Consider the following 21,832-nt stretch of genomic DNA (forward strand, 5'->3'; position numbering starts at 1 on the left):
CCCTTATCTCCACGTGACCATGGCTGGTCTCCATCATTCTACCTTCTCTCGTTCTCTCTGCCTTTCTACAATAAAGCCCTGAAACCACAGACCAGCCTTGCTTGAACAAATGAATAAGCTTTCCCCTAAAGAGCAGCGTCCAACCTCGGGCCTGAAGGCCTGTCTGTGCTCCAGCCATGGACCTGACAAAGGACTCTTGCTCATGTTGGAACCACCAGCACCCCTTCTCTCCCTGCCCACTCCTCTCTTTTGCCCTGAGGCTGGCCGAGCTGCTCACAGTGCCTCCAATTTGTTCTTAGATCTTCTGTGGTGTTCAGCAACATCTGGAATATCAGAAACTGAGATCCTGTTATCTCTGGCCTCTGTGAGGCCCTGAAACCTCGGACTGCACCTTTTCTATCCCCAACGGGCTGAGGTCCATGGCTTCCCACAGCCAGACACCCACCAGGGTCCACATGGATAGTGCGTGGCAGACCTCCCTGTCTGCCTGCCCAGATCACCAGAACTCTGGTGGGACTCTGGTTAACTCCACCCCCTTTATTGCCCCATGCCCACTGCCCACAATATGTATGTCCTGAGTCTTCAGCAATGTAATCCTACCATCAACATTTGGTGGGCAGCCAAGAGCAATAGCAATATCCTAATTTGCTTTAAGCCCCTTTGGCTCCCCCGAGGAACATGTAGGGAGGTTTCTCACATTTTGGAAAATGGCAAATTTGCTGAATAGGCTATTACTTTTAAAAGAATCAATATCATTCCAGGAGAATTGTCATTAAAACACAACACGTATTATAAGATAATGAGTGATTTCTTATAACCTGTAGGACAATATTTCCATACCTACATGTCAAATATTTCCTATTTATTCATAAACTTCATGCCTTTATCCATGTAAACTATGAGTTTCTGTTTGTTTTTTGTTTTAAAAATTCCAGTTCTTGTTTAACTTCAACGAATAACCACATTCAGTGTTACTGACTTCTTAGATTTGTAAGATAACTAGTGGGTTTTATTAGTTACTTAACTGTCTTGTTCAATGTCAGTCTATTATTTCTATCAGCCCTTATATCTTCCTTTTTAACCACTACTACACATCATTTATTCTTGGTCATGAAGGAATATCTGCCACATGCTCTCTCCATACGTTTGACAGTTTTGAGAGCCTCTTGCTTCGTGATAATTTAAAGTGTGGTTTCTGATCTATGAGACTTGTGCTTTATTAAATAGTTAATGGTTCCTGGGTAGAGTATTATAACCCCATGTGACAAAATCCTTTTTTTTCCTTGCTTTGAGTTATTTCTGTTCCATCAATTGGCATAGTCTTCTTTCCTTTCAAATAACAGTCTTGGAGGTCAGAATTCTCATTGAAGTATCACAAGGGCCTTTGCATCCTCTTCATGTTGACAAAGAGAGAATCCAGATTTATTGCTTTCTAGCTCCAGCATATCATTGGGAAAAACAACTTACCCTGATGTGTACCAACAGAGAACAAGGTGCCTGTTCACTGGCAGCACTGTTTTGACATAGCTGCTTGTAACTTTGCCTCTGTAAGACTCCTCAGTTTCAGTCTTTCATCAATATGTTTATTAATATTTGTCACTCTCAAAATATCTACAGTAACCAAACAGATATATTTCTTGGCATACCAGTGAGATAATCACATTGGAGTTGGATTTCTAGGCATGATTGGGAGATAAAATCTTGGTTATTTTAACGGAAGAGGACCAACTAACCCTCCTAATAGAAGGGATAATCTGAAAGTTATCAAGGTATAGGAAACTTCTTTCAAACATTTTTTTTTTACTTGCATTTGAAACTTGATTTTGAGGTTATATTATACCCTGTTTTTCTCTCTTTTTTTCTCAGTTTATTTTCTAACCTGTCCACATCTTACTATCCTTTCTCATCTTGGGTTGAGTGAATCATCTACATTTTCCTTGCCTTGATACTGACTTCACCTACCATGTTGGTGTCACTGCATCTACCAATGCTGGATTATCTTTTGCTGACATCAGAATCCAGATTATTTTTCTTCTTGTACCTTTCTTGTTCTTGTTCTTGTTGTTCTTGCTGTAATTCTTATTCTTCTTGTTATTGTTCATATCTTCTCCTTCTTCTTTTTCTCCTTCTCCTCCTCCTTCTTCTTCTACTTCTTCTATTCTCCTGCTGATGCTTCTGCTTCTTCTTCCTGTCCCTCCTCTTCATTTTCTTCCTCTTTTTACTTTTCCTCTTCCTCTTTTTTATCTTTTTCCTCTTCTTCTTTGTCTTCTATTTTTCTTTCTCCTTTTCTCCATCTCACACCTTCTGATCCTTCTTCACATCTTCACCCTTCTTCAGTCTATGATATGTATAAATATTGTGTGCATGTTTCACAGCATACACATAAAAAATTTCAAGAAACTTATAACATCTCACAGATATTTGGAGTTCAAACTCAGGTCATTTGGTTCATATGCTCTAAATAATTTATATATATATATATATATATACATATATAAATAATTATATATATGTATAATAATTTTATATATATATATATATATATATATATATATAGAGAGAGAGAGAGAGAGAAAGTTCTACAGCCCCAAAAATATCCTGTTAGTTTTTTCCTTTAATTGCAGCCCAGCACATTTTCACCTACAATTCACCTAGCAATTGACAGCAACTGAAAATTGTCATAGATAAATAGAATGAGAGACTGATGACTGACCAGCATAATGTAATCTTTTACAAATAAACATAAAATGAATAATGCAATAGAGATGATTCACTCAAAATCATTTACTGAGAGGAAGTTTCCCTACCCAAGAAAAGAAGGTTTGTTTATGTTTCTACATGATATGAACTTCATAACTGTCTGTTTTCCACAAAGTCATGATCAAGAAAAATCCCACATGAACCCTTCAGAATATGATTGAGTATATAGTAGTGATTTTCAGCAATATAATTTTATGTTTGGGGATCACTATATTAAGGGGAATTTTATTAAGGAATCACAACATTAGGAAGGCTGAGAACCTCTAGTATAGAGAAAAGATGAGGAAAAACACAGGGAACTGATCTTAGTCCTCTTTCTTGCTGGAAACAATTGATTCTAGTAGTCCAGGAATTACTCAAGGGTTCAAATTATATTAATACATGGTCTATACATGAAGAAAAAAGCATATTTTGTTACTATTCTATGTCTTTGTGTGCTTTGCTCACATGTATGTCTGTGTACCACATTTATGTAGTACCTAAGGAAGCCAGAAGATGGTGCTGGAACTCCCCAAACTAGAGATGGTTGTGTGCTGCCCAATGAAATTTGGTTGCTGAATCCAGCAACTCTGGAAAACAGCTAGTGCTCTTAACCATTGAGCACCTCTCCAGCTCTTGAAGTAGAAATTTTTGTTAAAATCACCAGAATCACTACTCACTTGATGTAGTGAGTAACTGTAGAAAACATTGGTAAAGAAATGTTGGATAAGAATAGTAAATATGTTGACTTGACCAAATAAAAAAATTCAAACTCAACATGTAGTATAGCTTATTGAGTGATTTGTTAAGTATGATACCTGTAGATTTTGCCATGAGAGATCTATTAGTGACACACAATTAAGAAATATTACAGGGATAAAGAAATAGGACAGGCAGAATTGATACTTGCCACTAAACTTGAAGACCTAGTTTCAATCCTGTAACTTCCATGTCACAATGATTGAACTGTCTCCCTTATGTTGTCCTATGATCTACACACACACACACACACACACACACACACACATACATACACACACAGAGGCACACACAGAATTATCATAAAATGTTAAAAGATTCATTTATTTCTTGTGTGTGTGTGTGTGGGGGGGTATTTTGTCTGCATATATTTGTACCAAGTCTGTCCCTGGTATCTATGAACGAGAGAAAATGGTTCTGGATCCTGCTGAACTGTGTTACAAAGGGCTCAGTCAAATATGTTGGTGCTGGTAATCCAAATTGGGACTCATAAAAGAGCAACCAGTCCTATTAATTGTGGTGTCATATCTCCACTTCCTGTAATAGCATATTTTTAAATAATTTTGTATATTGATACCAAAATATTTAGTATAAAAAGAAAAAGAGTGCTCAAGTTATCAAAAATATGTTAAATATATTTCTGTTTCTGATAAGCATGTTATAATGATTGTTTCAAGTGGAACAATTCCTTATAGAATCATGGAAATAAAAGAAACATTTGAGAGCTACATTCTATTATTTATTATGTCTTGTATAAACAGCTGTGCTCTGATCCTGATAAAATGGAAAACAATGAATTAATTCTTGTGCTTGTAGACTGCAATGCTGAAAATGGTTTAACATATCTTTTGTAAGAAAATACACCATTGCCAATATCAAAAGAAGCAATATTCTGGTCTGATTTGGGACACCTGGACACACCCAGTTGAGTTACTGAGATAACCTCAGTCCAGGCCTAGTTGATTTGCATGTAGACATTGAAATTAATTAGAACTTCTTATTAGTCTGGCCACATCCAGTGCAGTAATCAATGTCAGGTCACAGCAGAAACATGAAGTTTCCTTCTCAACTTCTGCTCTTACTGCTGTTTGGAATCCCAGGTAAGGAAGAGTGACATTGGAATTCATTTGCTTCTTTCTAATCATTGCTAATTTGAACTGCTGGGAAGTAATTCTGTCTTGATTAACCATATATATTTGTTTTGTGTTTCCCTTTACAGGCATGATATGTGACATCCAGATGACACAATCTTCATCCTCCTTTTCTGTATCTCTAGGAGACAGAGTCACCATTACTTGCAAGGCAAGTGAGGACATATATAATCGGTTAGCCTGGTATCAGCAGAAACCAGGAAATGCTCCTAGGCTCTTAATATCTGGTGCAACCAGTTTGGAAACTGGGGTTCCTTCAAGATTCAGTGGCAGTGGATCTGGAAAGGATTACACTCTCAGCATTACCAGTCTTCAGACTGAAGATGTTGCTACTTATTACTGTCAACAGTATTGGAGTACTCCTCCCACAGTGATACAAGCCATGACATAAACCACCAAAGTCCAGCTGGCCTTCTCATAGCTTCCATCTGCTAATACATTTTTATTCTCAAATATAGTCAGGCTATGATATTAACTGTGCAGTTAGGTTACAGCTACCTCAGAGGCTCTTTTGTTCCTTAGTCTCTTTATTCCTATTTAGTCTCAACAACAAAATTTTTAAAGAAATTCTCTGAATTTTTTTTTAAGAACAGTATGTTGGGAGTCATATAGCAAAAATGAGAAAGCTCTACAGACATTCTTAGAAGCTATTTTGATATGCAGAATTGGAATTAGAAAGACAGTCTCTGGATGGTTTGTCAGGTGACTCTTTTGAGGCCAAAATATTCTCTAAGTATCATCTTTTGAATAATTGATTCTCAGCTTTTTACAATAGTTGTGGATCTTGGACACTTTTATATATGTACTAGGCTGAAGAAGCTGCAGGCAGATCCTTGTGGGTGCATTGATTACAGCCACTTAAACTTCTGTCATCTACTTTCATCATACTGTGTTCCCTGAGTATGTCTTTTTTCACTTCATGAGCTGGGGTAGCTGAAGACATGAGCCAAAATAGTACATCATTTCCAATCTTTCACCTATGAGATTTTTTTCACAGCAATGGAGTAGTCATGAATGCAAGGTGCTTATTATTTAAATGAAGTTGATGATAGAAGTAGTGGAAAATTATAGTTCTTTTTAGAGTGCATATGCCCTATTCAGAGGCTACTGCACCCTCTCTACTGGAGCATGTCCAAACACCTAATATAGAATACAGTCAAGAAGATCATACAAGTCAAGAGGAGGATATTCTGCTAAGTAACTGATAGGAAAGTTTACAAGGACAAGATCATTACACTCTGATTGGAAAGAGACTGAAGGGTCTGTTATATATCACATGGGAAGTCTGAAATACTCATCTGGGTATAAAATTCAGTATTAGGCCAATTAACCCAGTTCAGAGCCAATGGGAAGAATAAACGGAAAGTATGTTGATGCCTCAGTGCTATTAGCATGTTTGTTTGCAGTGATATAGTAAAAAGTCATTGCTGTAAAACATATAGTAAAGCCTGAATTGTATGTCCACCAGGTCCTCAACATGTTCTCAGATGATGCCATGTGATATACTAAGTTTGGGTTATTTAATTTAAGCGACTACAAATTCTTTTAAAAGATAGCGATTCATCCATTTCAAAAGCATATTCAAAGAGGGCCCTAATATCTAAAGAGGCACAGACTATCATTTTTATGACTTCTGGTTTCTCCCTAAATGATTATGTGTTGGATAGAAGTTCTCTACTATGATTGTATTAGGAATTGGGTGAATCCTTGAATAGAAAATCATGCTAGAATATGGATATGACATTGATATTATTTTATTTATATTACTGGGATTTCTGTAATCCTACTTTTAAGAAGAACAGAATTAATGCTTTCTCAGCATATCTTTTGGACCTATATCTGTGTATAAATTTCTCTTTTGGTTGTAGAGTAATGACTGATGTTATATACATTAGTAAGAGAAGAGATTTACTTAGCTCACAAAGTTAGACGCTGAGTATATAAAATTTTGTTGTCCTATATTTCAGCATCTTTTTCAATTTTTTTAAATTGCAGTACTGTGGATAATACCATGCCGGGCACTTAGAAAAGGAGATCACATCTCATCCAGAGAGAGAAAAAAATGATACCTATAATATATTCTTTGGGGCCCAATAAAGTACCATGAAGGACAAAGTTTTATCTGTGCATGCTCCATGTATAGCATCTCAGATAATATTAAAATAAGGAGCCACCCATCTTGGAGTTTGTTTTTTGTATTATGAGGTTTTATATATTTAAACATTGAAACTCAGCCCTTTCCGTGAGAGAATTGGAAAAGTAGCCTACCCACCTCATGAAGTACTACAGGCTATCATCTTTGTTCCAGGGTATTTATTTTGAATTCCTGACACTTCCTTTTTGAACAATCATTGGGACTCCATAGTAATCACATTGAACAGCCTCAGATTTTTCTTTACAAGATAAACCTACAGCAGAGCTCAGAGCCTGGTGTCTTCTCCTTAAGATCTTCTGCATGGCTACATCTTTCCTCAAGAATGAAAATGATCATAGTTCTGGCCATGTTCTTCAAAGACAAAGACATTCCTAAAGCATTCCTGGCATTGAGAACATGAGCTGTAATAGATTTTATGGTGCTAGAATATTGCAAAGAACATAGAATATATAATAGTTAAATGTACAAATGTCAGAGAACTTCATTTCTGAAGGCTATGTTAAAAGGGTACAGAGAGCAGGATCTATAACTTGAGGCATCTGAGAAATACCAGGGAGAAGAGTGTATAATTGCAAGCTCATGCTATCTTGATGGGAAATAAGAAAGTTTCATGGTTTAGATGATTGTGATAGAAATATTTTGCCATATCCTTGATAAGTGTACAGTCAAATGTAGCTAGATAACAGTTAAATCCTTTCACTATTATTGATAATTTTTCATTTTTAAAAACATTTTCCATTATCCTCCTGAAAGTAACACAGATTCTGTGCTAAAGTCAAGCAATTCTCTGCTTAATAAACCCATATCCTCCCCCTCCAAAAAAAAAAAAAAAAGGAAAAAGTGAATAAAATTTCATTAGATTTCGGTGATCGTATCTGAAAGATAGTCACTACTCTTAGTGGAAAAATAACCAAAAGACATGTACAGAATAGGGAAATATTAAAACTTCCAGTCTTTTTTTTTTTCTTGGTGGATTCCACTCTGATATTCTTTGTTCACAGAATAGAAAGGAACTTGTTCTCCAAATACTAACCTGTGCTGTTCTTGATTTTTTGAGCGGTGCAGGACTCACAGGTCTGTGCAGAATTATTGAGATGTTCATGAGCAATCCCACAGATGTGCCCATCCCTTCTCAACTCCAACTGATACAAAGCAACAGCCCAAATTCCTCAAGAGGATTACTACAGTTGATAAACAACTTCACCGATATGGCAGGATATAAAATCAACTCAAACAAATCATTAGCCTTCCTGTATATATAAAAGATAAACATGATGAGAAAGAAATTAGTGAAAAATCATTCTTCGCAATAGCCACAAATACGATAAAATATCTTGCTGTAACTCTTACCAAGCAAGTAAAAGATCTGTATGACAAGAACTTCAAATCTCAGAAAAAAACTAAATTGAAGAAGACCTTATAATATGGAAAGAGCTCCTATGCTCATGGATAGGTAGGTTTAGCATAGTGAAAATGGCCATCTTACCAAAAGCAATCTATTTGTTCAATGCAATCCATATCAAAATTCCAACACAATTATTCAAAGACATGGGAAGAGAAATTATGGAATTCATATTGAAAAAAGCAGGATAGCCAAAACAATTCTCAGCAATAAAATAACTTCCAAAAAAATTCACCATCCATGACCTCAGGCTGTACTACAAAGCAATAGAGATTAAAATGGCATGGTGTTGGTACAGAGATAGACAGGTCAATCAGTGCAATATTCAAAGACCCAGAAGTAAAACCACACACTTCGATCTTTGACAATGAAGACTAAAACATACAGTAGAAAAAAGAAAGCAACTTTAATAAATGATGCTGGACTAACTGGTGGTCTGTATATAGAAGAATGAAAATAGATTCATATTTATCACCTTGCACAAAGCTCAATTCCAAGTTGATCAAGGACCTTAACATAAAACCAGATACACTAAATCTAATAGAAGAGAAAGTGGGAAAGAGCCCTGAACTCATTGGCACAAGGGGAAATATCTTAAACCAAACTCCAATGGCTCATGCTCTAAGATCAAGAATTGATAAATGGGATCTCATGAAACTGGAAAGCTTATGTAAAGCTAAGGACATAGTCTATAGGACAAATCAGCAACCTACAGATTGGGAATAAAATCTTCACTAACTCTACCCTTGACAAAGATTAATATCCAAAACTCAAGAATTCAAACTCCATAAACCTAAATAACCCAATTAAAAACGGGTTACACAGCTAAAATGAGAATTCACAACAGAAGACTCTTGAATAACTGAGAAGGACTTAAAGAAATGATCAAAGTCCTTACTCTTCAGAGAAATGTAAATCAAAACAACCCTGAGATTCCACCCCTCGCCAATCAGAATGGCTAAGAAACCCAAGTGACAACAAATGCTAGTGAGGATGTGGAGAAAGAGGGACACTCCTCCATTTCTTGTAGAATGGCAAACTGCTACAACTACACTGGAAAACAAACTGACAATTCTTCAGAATTGGAAATAGTACTCTCTTAAGAACAAGGTATACCATTCTTGGGCATATACTCAAAAGGTGCCCCAATATAACACAAGGGCATGTGTTTAACCAGGTTCTAAGAAACCTTATTTGGAATAGACAGAGGCTGGAAACAAAACAGATGTTCCTCAAGCAAAGAATGGATACAGAAAATGTGATATTTTTATACAGAGGAAAATACTATTCAGCTATTAAAAATGAGGACATCATGAATTTTGCAGGCAAATGATTAGAACTAGAAAATATCATCCTGAGTGAGATAAATCAGACACAAATGAACACACATGGTATGTACTCATTGTTATGTGGATATTAGATCACTTACATTTCCTACATATGGTAAGAAGTGTAACAAACAGAAATGTCCAAATGAGGAGGTTTCAACTTCACTAAGGGGGAAGGATATAATTAATCATGGAATGTGGAGGAAGGGAGGGACCCAGAAATGAGATGGGAGGAGAAGGTGAAAGGAGAATGTGATGAGATTTGGGAGGGGGTACAGGAGAGAAACCCAGAGGGCTAAGAGAATAAATGTAAATAAGCATCCTTGGGGAGTGAGAGATGGGTGGGGGGTTCTAGAGTGTATCAGAGACCAGAAATGTATGATGACACTCTCAGTACACATTGGTGGTGACTTTAGCCAAAATGCCCCAAATTAGGGAAAGAGTACTCCAAGAGTCTACCTCCAGTAGATAGACAAGGCCTCAAGTGGAGGGACAGGGTTACTAACCCACAGTCAAAATTTCTGACTCAGATGTGTTCTTATCTAAAAGAACTGCAGAGGATGGACCATGTAGAGACTGCCATATCCAGGGATCCACCCCATAATCAGCATCCAAATGCTGACACCATTGCAAACACTAGCAAGATTTTATAGAAAGGACCCAGATGTAGCTGTCTCTTGTGAGACTATGCCGGGGCCTAGCAAACACAGAAGTGGATGCTCACAGTCAGCTAATGGATGGATCACAGGGCTCCCAATGGAGGAGCTAGAGAAAGGACCCAAGGAGCTAAAGGGATCTGCAACCCTATAGGTGGAACAACATTATGAACTAACCAGTACCCCGGAGCTCTTGACTCTAGCTGCATATATATCAAAAGATGGCCTAGTCGGCCATCACTGGAAAGAGAGGCCCATTGGACACGCAAACTTTATATGCCCCAGTACAGGGGAACGCCAGGGCCAAAAAGGGGGTAGGGGAGTGGGGGTGGGTGGGTATGGGGGACTTTTGGTATAGCATTGGAAATGTAAATGAGCTAAATACCTAATAAAAATGGAAAAAAAAAAGAACTGCAGAGATAAAAATGCAAAAGAGACTGAAGGAAAGGAGGTCCAGTAACCGGCCCAAATTGGGATCCATTTCATGTGGGGCATGAAGGCCTGACAGTATGATGTACTTAAAGACAGGAGCTTGGCATGGGCTGTCCTCAGAGAGATCCTACCAGCAGCTGACTGAGACAGAAGCAGATAACTACATCCTATCATTGGACTGAGGTTAGATACCCCTATGGTTGAATTAGGAGAAAGAATAAAGAAGCTGAAGGGTGAGCAACCATGCAGAAAAACCAGCAGTCTCAACTAACCCAGACACAAAGTTACTCCCAGAGTCTGAGCCACAACCAAGGAGTACACAGAGGGGAGTCTGAGACCCCTGACACATATGTAGCAGTGGTTTACCTGGCCTGGCCTCAGAGATTTGCTTAATCCTTGAGAGCTTTGAGGCCCCAGGGAAGTGGGAGAACTGGTGTGGGAGAGAGTATTCTCTTGGAGGAAAGGGGAAGGAGAATGGGATGATGAACTTTTATAGGGGAGAGTAAAAGGGGTGATGACTGTAATGCAAAACAAATAGAAAATAACTTAAATTAAAAAAATACATAAACATACAATAAATAAAAATAAGTGAAATAAAATAAAATTAAAAAGAATAGTAAGAACAAAACTATTTTTAAGATTGGTTTTGTATTTAATAATGTGTATGTGTGTATGCTATTTTTATATTCTTGTGCCCAGAGAGGACATACTAGTTGTATGATTTCCTGTAATAACTGGACTTATTAAAATTGGTTATCAACAACCAAATTGGGGTGTTTTGGGCCAAACTTAGGTCCTTTTCAGGTGTTGTTAGCATTCTTAATTATCAAACTGTATGGCTCTATAGTCTCAACATATCCATCTAAATTAGTAAATTTGTTTTTTTGTTTGTTTGTTTTTTCTGGATATTTATGAATCAGTTAATGAATTTGGAAAGTTTAAGCCATTCCAGCCAATCTATTCACTGTCTGAGTTGCCAATGATAATTTAACTCTGAATGGTCTGGAATACCTAGGGAGCTCTATGCAAGGCAGATTCAGTTAGTTGAATGTTTACGGTTATGAAGAAGATACCTTCTGTTTCCACTCCACTTTATCAACAAAATTATGAGATGTGGCAAAATGCATTTTCCCTGAACATATGACACCATGGTCCACGATAGACAATGAATTGAACCATTAATGTTGGTAGGGTGTATTGTAGAAAATATTTAATTTAGGATTTCTACCCTGCCTTAGATCATTTAGTTCACAGAGAAAAAAGACATAAAACCTTTATATTTTTATTTATGATATATCTTTAAAGCACTAGAGCTTGGCACATATCTACCCTCTAAGATGTAAATACCTCCTTCCCTATCAATATTCCTGAGGTATAATTTGCCTGGGCTACTCTTAACTAAAATTGACCAACCTTCATGGCCATGTTTTCATCATTCACTTACACCACGATGTCTTCTCCTCACTCCACCTTCTACTCTCTCTTCTCTAGGTCTTCTGAATCAACATCCCAGCCTGGGAACCAAATCCCCACCTAACTCACTTCTGATCAGCTATAGACTGTAAGCATATGTATTGACCAATCAGGGTTAACATGGGAAGGAGGGTAGCTAGGTTACATAGCAGCACTCGGTGTATATGAGGATCTCCTAATCCCTGAGGCAACCAGGGACAGTATTCAGCATTACAACACACAGCAACAGACCAAACCTCACCAGTTTTAAATTAAGGATCAAGATTCAAACCACAAAATCTGGTAAATGAAAGAATTTATTCAGACATAAACCCTCTGGTATAGAATTCAGCAATGCAATATATAGCAACAGAAAAGAACTCAGTAGTATGACTGACCTCTAGACCACTCAAGCTACTCAGAATTGATTGGGTAACACTTGAAAGCCAGGGCCACTTTTGAGGAAAAAAATCTTTTATAGTCAGGAGAACACAGAAATGAGAACCATGTATAAGGAGGACTAAGGAATAATTAATAATAATAATAATAATAATAATAATAATAATAATAATAATAATAATAATTTATTTAATAATAATAAAATAAACAGAGATACTGTGACTTTATTTTCCTTCTGAATAAATGAAGCAGAGAACAGAATCAAGGGAATTTTTATCACAATAACATCAGAATAGGGATACAGCTACAATTTGAGTTTTGTGATTTGGATAGTGCAGGATGGAAGAAATCTTATATAATGCAAGGTTCCCAAAGCTCCCTTTAGAAAATACTGTTGTTCCAAATAGGTTTTGTATCAGAATCTATTCAGATCAGTTATATTGACTTATCTCTGTAATCCTAGTATCAAAAAGCAGATGCTGGGCCATTTCTGAGGCAGAGACCAGTTTAAGTATTAGAGTGAATTCTAGGGCAGCCTGGGATACAAACTGAGATAGTTTGTCAATGTTCCACCTCTTCAAATAGCACTATTTGCTTTTCCTTTGACATTTCTAATGTTATCACGAAAGTCCCCTATACCTTCCTCCCACCCTACTCCCCTACCCACACACTCCCACTTCTTGGCTCTAGCGTTTCCCTGTACTGAGGTATAAAATGTTTGCAAAATCAAGGGGCCTCTCTTCCCAGAGATGACTGACTAGGGCATCTTCTGCTACATATGAAGCTAGAGACACGAGCTCTGAGGGTACTGGTTAGTTCATATTGTTGTTCCACCTATAGGGTTGCAGACCGCTTCAGCTCCTTGGGTACTTTCTCTAGCTCCTCCATTGGGGGCCCTGTATTCCATCCACTAGATGACTGTGAGCATCCACATCATTTCCATCACCTGTTTGGATGTGTTTTCCTGTTTTTCTTTAAGGACTTCTACCTGTTTGGTTGTGTTTTCCTGTTTTTCTTTAAGGACTTGTAACTCTTTAGCAGTGTTCTCCTGTATTTCTTTAAGTGAGTTATTAAAGTCCTTCTTGATGTCCTCTTCCATCATCATGAGATATGCTTTTAAATTCGGGTCTAGCTTTTCGGGTGTGTTGGGGTGCCCTGGACTGGGCGAAGTGGGAGTGCTGGGTTCTGATGATGGCGAGTGTCTTGGTTTCTGTTAGTAAGATTCTTACGTTTACCTTTTGCTATCTGGTAATCTCTGGAGTTAGTTGTTATACTTGTCTCTGTTTAGAGATTGTTCCTCTGGTGATTCTGTTACCCTCTATCAGCAGATCTGGGAGACTAGCTCTCTCCTCTGAGTTTCAGTGGTCAGAGCAGTCTCTGCAGGCAAGCTCACCTCTTACAGGGAAGGTGCACAGTTATCCGGCTTTTGGACCTCCTCCTGGCCGAAGATGAAAGGCCAAAACAGAACCTTTCCCAGAAGCTGTGTTGCTTTGGCCTGTCCCAGAAGCTGTTAATTTCAATAGTCCACACTCTCACCTGTGCAGACTACTTTCTGCAGAGTCCCGGAACCAAAATGGCTCCCGTGGATCCTGAGGCTAGGGCCTGGGCGGACACCTGACCTCTGGCCAGGAAGGTGGCCGGATGTCTGAAGCCCGAAAATGGCGCTGCCTCAGAAGTTCTGTGGCTCTCGCCTGTCCCAGAAGCTGTTAGCTTGTGTGATCCACACTCTCGCCTGTGGAGACAACTTTCTGCAGAGTGCTGGAGCCAAGATGACTCCCCCAGATCCTGAGGCCAAAAACCTCCCGGGCTGGGTGGACCCCTGTCCTCTGGCCAGATGTTTGGAGCCTGAAAATGGTGCTGCCTCAGAAGCTCTGTGGCTCTTGCCTGTCCCAGAAGCTGTTAGCTTCTGTAGTCCACATTCTCACCTGTGCAGGCTGCTTTCTGCTGAGTCTGGGAACCAAGGTGGCGCCCACCGATCCTGAGTCAAAATCCTAGCCTCCCGGGCCGGGCAGGCCCCTGTCCTCTGGCTGGGAAGGTGGCCGGATGTCTGGAGCCCGAAAACGGTGCTGCCTCAGAAGCCCTGTGGTTCTTGCCTGTCCCAGAAGCTGTTAGCTTCTGTGGTCCACACTCTTGCCTGTACAGACAACTTTCTTCAGAGTCCCGGAACCAAGATGGCTCAAAACAATTTTTTTTTTAATTTAATAAATAACTCTTTTGCGAGTGAGAAGAAATTGGGTTTTCATGTGGTTCCTTCATAGTTATGGCCAATTCTATTGGGTTGTTTCCTATATTGTTTGTTTCTTTGTGTGTGTGTGTTTTATGTATTCTAGATATTCATCATCTATCAGATGTACAACTGATAAATATTTTCTACTTTTTCATAGAAAAGGTATTCAGTCAATTGTTTGCTCCCTTTGCTGTACAGAAGCCTTTTTGTTTCCAAGTGTCCTGTTTTTATTTGCTGACCTTATTACTAGAATGATTGCAGTCCTATTTAGAACATTTTCACTTATGTCTTAATGTTGTAGCATATGTGATAGCTTCCCTTCTCTAAAATTCTGAGTCTTTGGAGTTATTTTGCAGTCTTCTTGACACCATTCATACATTTATATTAGTGATATTAGTTGATATTAGTGGAGGGTGCAATACAGGGCTCTGGTTTCATTCTTCTCTGTGTAGGTATCTAATATCCAGTGTTCCCACCACTATTTGTTGACATGTCTATCCTCCTTCAATTTGGTGATTATGTGTGTATGTGTAAGACAGACAGACAGACCGGGCATTTGTGGTATATTTCTTTAATCCTATGACCTGGGAGGCAGAGGCAGGAGGATCTCTGAGTTTGAGGCCAGCCTGGTCTACAGAGTGAGTTCAAGGACAGCCAAGGCTACACAGAGAAACCCTGTATTGAAAAATCAAAACAAAACAAAACAAAACAAAAAAGACAGACAGATAGACACACACACAATCATGCACACACACACACACACACACACACACACACACACACACACACACATATATATATATACAGAGAGAGATACCAAATTTGTACACATTTGTGTTGAGTTAAATCTGAATCTTCTGTCCTATTGATATATACATGTATTTTTTTTCTTTTAGCACAATAGCACCATGTTGTTTCTATTATTACCATCCTCTAGTATCATTTGAGATCATGTATGGAAATAGAACCAACACTATTCTTTTTCCTCTGTTTTCATACAACATTTAAAATCATTACTTTTTTTCTTCCCTATCCCTGAAGGGTGACATTGGAGTTGGATTAAACCTACAAATTGCTTTTGGTATCATGATAATTACTACAACATTAATTTTACCTACCCATTCTCATGGGGGGTGCGTCTTTCTATCTTTTGGTACTATTGTTGTTGTTTTTTTCTGCTTTATTTAGGGAAAAGCTTAAATATGCATTTATAGTTCCCATTTCCAACTGGCTATTTGAGAACAGGGCATTTTTAACATATATATCTTTGCATGATTTAGAAATTGCTTCTGATTAATATTAGCTTCTTAGTCACAATGCTTATGTAAACATTTTTAAATTCATTACAACATATTTTATGGCTTAACAGATACCCAAATTTAGAGATTGTTCCCTCTACTAATGAAAATAATGTACATTGTGAATATGACAGATGAAACCACTTTTTCATTATCCATTTATGAGTTGATGGGCATCTAGAATGTTTCCATGTCCCAGCTATTGTGAATAGAGGAACCTTGAACACAGATGAGCATGTGACTCTATAGTAGTAAATACATGTTTTTCTGTATGTGCCCAGAAGTGGCATAGTTGGATACTGTGATACATGTAACATTAGGGTTTTCATGAACTGTCACAAGGATTTCTATAATAGCTACATTAAGTACAGTCTCACCAACAGAGAATGATAACATTCTTTTCCCCACACCCTTGCCAGAATTTCATGTCTTTTGTTTTCTTAAATAGCCATTCTGATTTGGGTAACATGAAATATCATAAAAGTTTTAACTTGCATTTCTATAATAGCTAAGTATGCTGAATGCTTTTAAAATACCTCGGCCATTTATATTTATCCTGACAATTCTCTGATCACCTCCATGGCCTAATGTTTTTTTGGGTTTTGAGTTCGGTTTTGTGTGTGTGTGTGGGGGGGGTTCTTTTGTTTCTTGAATATTTTCTTTATTTACATTTCAAATGGTTTCCCTTTTCCAAGTCTCCCCTTAAGAAACTCCCAGAAAATGTGTTACATTTACACAATGGAGTACTACTCAGCTATTAAAAACAATGAATTTATGAAATTCTTGGGCAAATGGATATATCTGGAGGATATCTTCCTGAGTGAGGTAACCCAATCACAAAAGAAGTCACTTGATATGCACTCACTGGTAAGTGGATATTAGCCCAGAAATCTAGAATACCCAAGATACAACTTTCAAAACACAAGAAAATCAAGAAGAAGAACCAACTCGTGGATACTTCATTCCTCCCTAGAATAGGGAATAAAATATCCATGGAAGAAGTTACAGAGACAAAGTTTGGAGCTAAGATGAAAGGATGGACAATCCAGAGATTGCCCCACCCGGGGGTCCATCCCATAATCTGCCACCAAACGCAGACACTATTGCATATGCCAGAAAGATTTTGCTGACAGGACCATGATATAGCTCTTTCTTGTGAGGCAATGCCAGTGCCGGGAAAATACAGAAGTGGATGCTCAGTCATCTATTGGATGGAACACAGGGTCCCCAGTGAAGGAGCTAGAGAAAGTACCAAAGGAATTGAAGGGGTCTGGAGCCCTATAGGAGGAATAACAATATGAACTAACCAGTACCTCCAGAGCTCATGTCTCCAGCTCCATATGTAGCAGAGGATGGCCTAGTTGAGCCCATATTAGACAAACCATACCTTAACCAAGAAAATTGTAATAAAAATGGGCAGGCCATCAAATGCTAATTCATAATATGCCTTAACTGTTAAACCGTTTAGTATTCTTTGACAATCTCATATGTTTATATAATACATTCTGAATATTTTCTTCCCCAATCATCTACCATCTATATCCCCCAGCCCTGTTGCATCCAAGTGACATCTGCAGAATCGAGACATTTTTTTCGTTTTATGATGTATTGAGTTTAGCCAATGCCTTCAGTTGTACCATTACTTCTCAACATTCCTAATGTTATAAAACTTTAATATAGTTCCTCATATCCTGGTGACTCCCAAGTACAAAATTATTTAAAATCCCTACTTCATAACTGTAACTTTGTATATATCTTATATTTCAAATGATCATTGATGATCCCCGTGGAAGGGTTATTTGACATTCAAAGTGATTTTAACCCACAATTTGTGAGTCTCTGTAGTGGTCCATTGGATTTGGACTACAGTTTGGAGCCTGTTATGGTTACCAATAGGTGCATAGTTGCAAGGATTAGCTGTCTTTTCTCAAAATCTCTAGCAAGTAGCTCAGCAGAGGGTAGTTAGATATGGTTTAGAAAACTGGTTTCCAATGTCTAAAAACAAAAATTTACACACGCATATAAATGTAAAGAAAATAAAGGATTATAGGGACAAAGTTGTTCACGTCCATGGTATGGAAAGGTGATATAGAAAAAAAAAATCCTAAACATGGGTAAGATGACAGCAAATTCTGGTAGTTTATTTTCAGAACATAAAACATTGGTTTAAAGGCTTTTACTCAAAAACTACATATACTCTGATATTGTGTTAGAGAAAGAGGAAAGATCAGTATCAAGTAAGTGAGAACATGGACACAAAAATGTCCATGTGTAAGACTCTGACAAGCCTTAGATTACCGAGGACACAACCCTACTCCGGCAACCAAGTGAACATGGTGGAGCCAGGGATCTACGCAAACTAAGAAGAATTTACTGGGTTCTGGGATTTCGTTGAAAGTAGTCTGCATAGGTGAGAGAGTGGACTACAGAAGCTAACAGCTTCTGGGACAGGCAGGAGCCACAGAGCTACAGAGGCAGCACCCTCTTTCGTGCTCCAGACATCTGGCCACATCCCCCGCCAGAGGATAGGTGTCTACCCTGCCCTGGAGGGCTTTGCCTGAGCATCAGCGGGAGACATATTGGTTCCCAGATACCTCTGAGACTAGTCTATGCAGGTGAGAGTGTGGACTACAAAAGCTAACAACTTCTTTGACAGGCTGAAGCAACACAGCTTCTGGGACAGGTCCTGTTTTGGGCCTTCATCTTTGGCCAGAAAGGAGGTCCAAACGCCAGATATCTGTGCACCTTCCCTGTAAGAGGGGAGCTTGCCTACAGAGAGCGCTCTGACCACTGAAACTCAGAGGAGAGATCTAGTATCCCAGGTCTGCTGATAGAGGCTAACAGAATCACAGGAGGAACACTCTCTAACCAGAGACAAGTATAACAACTAACTCTAGAGATTACCAGATGGCAAAGGTAAACATAAGAATCTTACTAACAGAAACCAAGACCACTCACCATCACCAGAACCCAGCACTCCCACCTCGCCCAGACCATGGCACCTCAACACACCCGAAAAGCTAGACCCGGATTTAAAAGCATATTTCATGATGATGGTAGAGGACATCAGGAAGGACTATAATAACTCATTTAAAGAAATACAGGAGAATGCTGCTAAACAGGTAGAAGACCTTAAAGAGGAAGCACAAAAATCCCTTAAAGAATTGCAGGAAAACACGACCAAACAGGTGATGGATTTGAATAAAACCATCGAAGACCTAAAAAGGAAAGAAGACACAATAAAGAAAACCCAAAGTGAGGCAACACTGGAGATAGAAACCCTAGAAAAGAAATCTGGAAACATACATGTGAGCATCAGAAACAGAACACAAGAGATGGAAGAGAAGATCTCAGGTGCAGAAGATTCCATAGAGAACATCGGCACAACAATCAAAGAAAATGCAAAATGCAAAAAGATCCTAACTCAAAACATCCAGGAAATCCAGGACACAATGAGAAGACCAAACCTAAGGATAATAGGAGTAGATGAGAATGAAGATTTTCAACTCAAAGGGCAGCAAATATCTTCAACAAAAGTATAGAAGAAAACTTCTGAAACCTAAAGAAAGAGATGCCCATGAACATACAAGAAGCCTACAGAACTTCAAATGAACTAGACCAGAGAAGACATTCCTCCCAACACATAATAATCAGAACAAAAAAAAATGCACTAAATAAAGTTGGAATATTAAAAGCAGTAAGGGAAAAGGGTCAAGTAACATATAAAGGCAAACCTATCAGAATTACACTAGATTTTTCACCAGGGACTGTGAAAGCCAGAAGATCCTGGACAGATGTTACACAGACACTAAAAGAACACAAATTCCAGCCCAGGCTACTATACCCAGCCAAACTTTCAATTACCTTACATGGAAAAACAAAAGTATTCCACTACAGAACCAAATTTACACATTATCTATCCGTGAATTCTGCCCTTCAAAGAATAATAACAGGAAAAAAAAACAATACAAGGACAGAAACCATGTCCTAGAGAAAACAAGAAGGTAATCTCTCAGCAAACGTAAAAGAAGAAAGCCACAAGAACAGAATGCCAACTTTAAACAACAAAAATAATAGGAAACAACAATTACTTTTCTTTAATATCTCTTAATATCGATGGACTCAACTCCCCAATAAAAAGACATAGACTAACAGACTGGCTACACAAACAGGACCCAACATTTTGCTGCTTAAAGGAAACTCATCTCAGGGAAAAAGACAGACACTACCTCAGTATGAAAGGTTGGAAAACAAACTGGAGTAGCCATTCTAAAATCTAATAAAATCGACTTCCAACCCAAAGTCATCGAAAAGACAAGGAGGGGCACTTCATACTCATCAAAGGTAAAATCTTCCAAGAGGAACTCTCAATAATGAATATCTATGCTCCAAATACAAGGGCAGCCACATTCATTAAAGAAACTTTAGTAAAGCTCAAAGCACACATTGCACCTCACACAATAATAGTGGGAGACTTCAACACACCACATCCACCAATGGACAGATCACGAAACAGAAACTAAACAGGGACACAGTATAACTATCAGAAGTTATGAAACAAATTGATCTAACAGATATCTACACAACATTTTATCCTAAAACAAAAGGATATAACTTTTTCTCAGCACCTCATGGTACCTTCTCCAAAACTGACCATATAATTGGTCACAAAACAGGCCTCAAGAGATGCAAAAATATTGAAAATGTCCCATACATCCTATTAGATCACCATGGACTAAGGCTGATATTCAATAACAACATAAATAATAGAAAGCCAACATTCACGTGGAAACTGAACAACACTCTTCTCAATGACACCTTGGTCAAGGAAGGAATAAAGAAAGAAATTAAGGACTTTTTGGAGTTTAATGAAAATGAAGCCACAACATATCCACACGTATGGGACACAATGAAAGCATTTCTAAGAGGAAAAATTAGCTCAGAGTGCCTCCAAAAAGAAACTAGACAGAGCACATGTTAGCAGCTTAACAATACACCTAAAAGCTCTAGAACAAAAGGAAGCAAATTCACCCAAGAGGAGTAGATGGCAGGAAATAATCAAACTCATGGGCTAAATCAACCAAGTGGAAACAAAAAGTGCTATTCAAAGAATCAACCAAATGAGGAGCTGGTTCTTTGAGAAAATCACAAGATAGATAAACCCTTAGCCAGACTCACTACAGGGCACAGGGAAAGCATTCTAATTAACAAAATCAGAAATGAAAAGGGAGACATAACAACAAATCCTGAAGAAATCCAAAACACCATCAGATCCTTCTACAAGAGGCTATCCTCAACAAAACTGGAGAACCTGGATGAAATGGACAAGTTTCTAGACAGATACCAGGTACCAAATTTAAATCAAGATCAGGTTAATGATCTAAACAGTACTAAAGCCCCTAAAGAAATAGAAGCAGTCATTAATAGTCTCCAAACCAAAAATAGCCCAGGACCAGATGGGTTTAGTGCAGAGTTCTATCAGACCTTCAGAGAAGATCTAATCCCAGTTCTGCATAAACTATTCCACAAAATAGAACCGAAGGTACTCTACCCAACTCATTCTATGAAGCCACAATTACTCTGATACCTAAACCACAAAAAGACCCAACAAAGATAGAGAATTTCCTTTATGAATATCGATGCAAAAATCTTCAATAAAGTTCTTGTTACCTGAAACCAAGAACACATCAAAACAATCATCCATCCTGACCAAATAGGTTTCATCCCAGGGATGCAGGGATGGTTCAATATATGGAAATTCGTCAACGTAATCCTGTATATAAACAAACTCAAAGACAAAAACCACATAATCATCTTGTTAGATGCTGAGAAAG

The 21,832-nt window shown here is 38.2% G+C and overlaps 1 gene segment (V, D, J or C) and 1 further gene; both read left to right on the top strand.

The window, feature by feature from the left end:
- Igk (immunoglobulin kappa chain complex) overlaps positions 1-21,832 on the top strand; it is a 3,171,119-nt gene that overhangs the window by 1,379,417 nt on the left and 1,769,870 nt on the right.
- Igkv13-84 (immunoglobulin kappa chain variable 13-84) lies at positions 4,550-5,015 on the top strand. The segment is given in 2 exon segments: positions 4,550-4,598; positions 4,718-5,015. Coding segments are annotated over 2 exon segments (347 nt in total).

The sequence above is a fragment of the Mus musculus genome, chromosome 6 (assembly GCF_000001635.26).
Source record: "Mus musculus strain C57BL/6J chromosome 6, GRCm38.p6 C57BL/6J".
Lineage (NCBI taxonomy): Eukaryota > Metazoa > Chordata > Mammalia > Rodentia > Muridae > Mus > Mus musculus.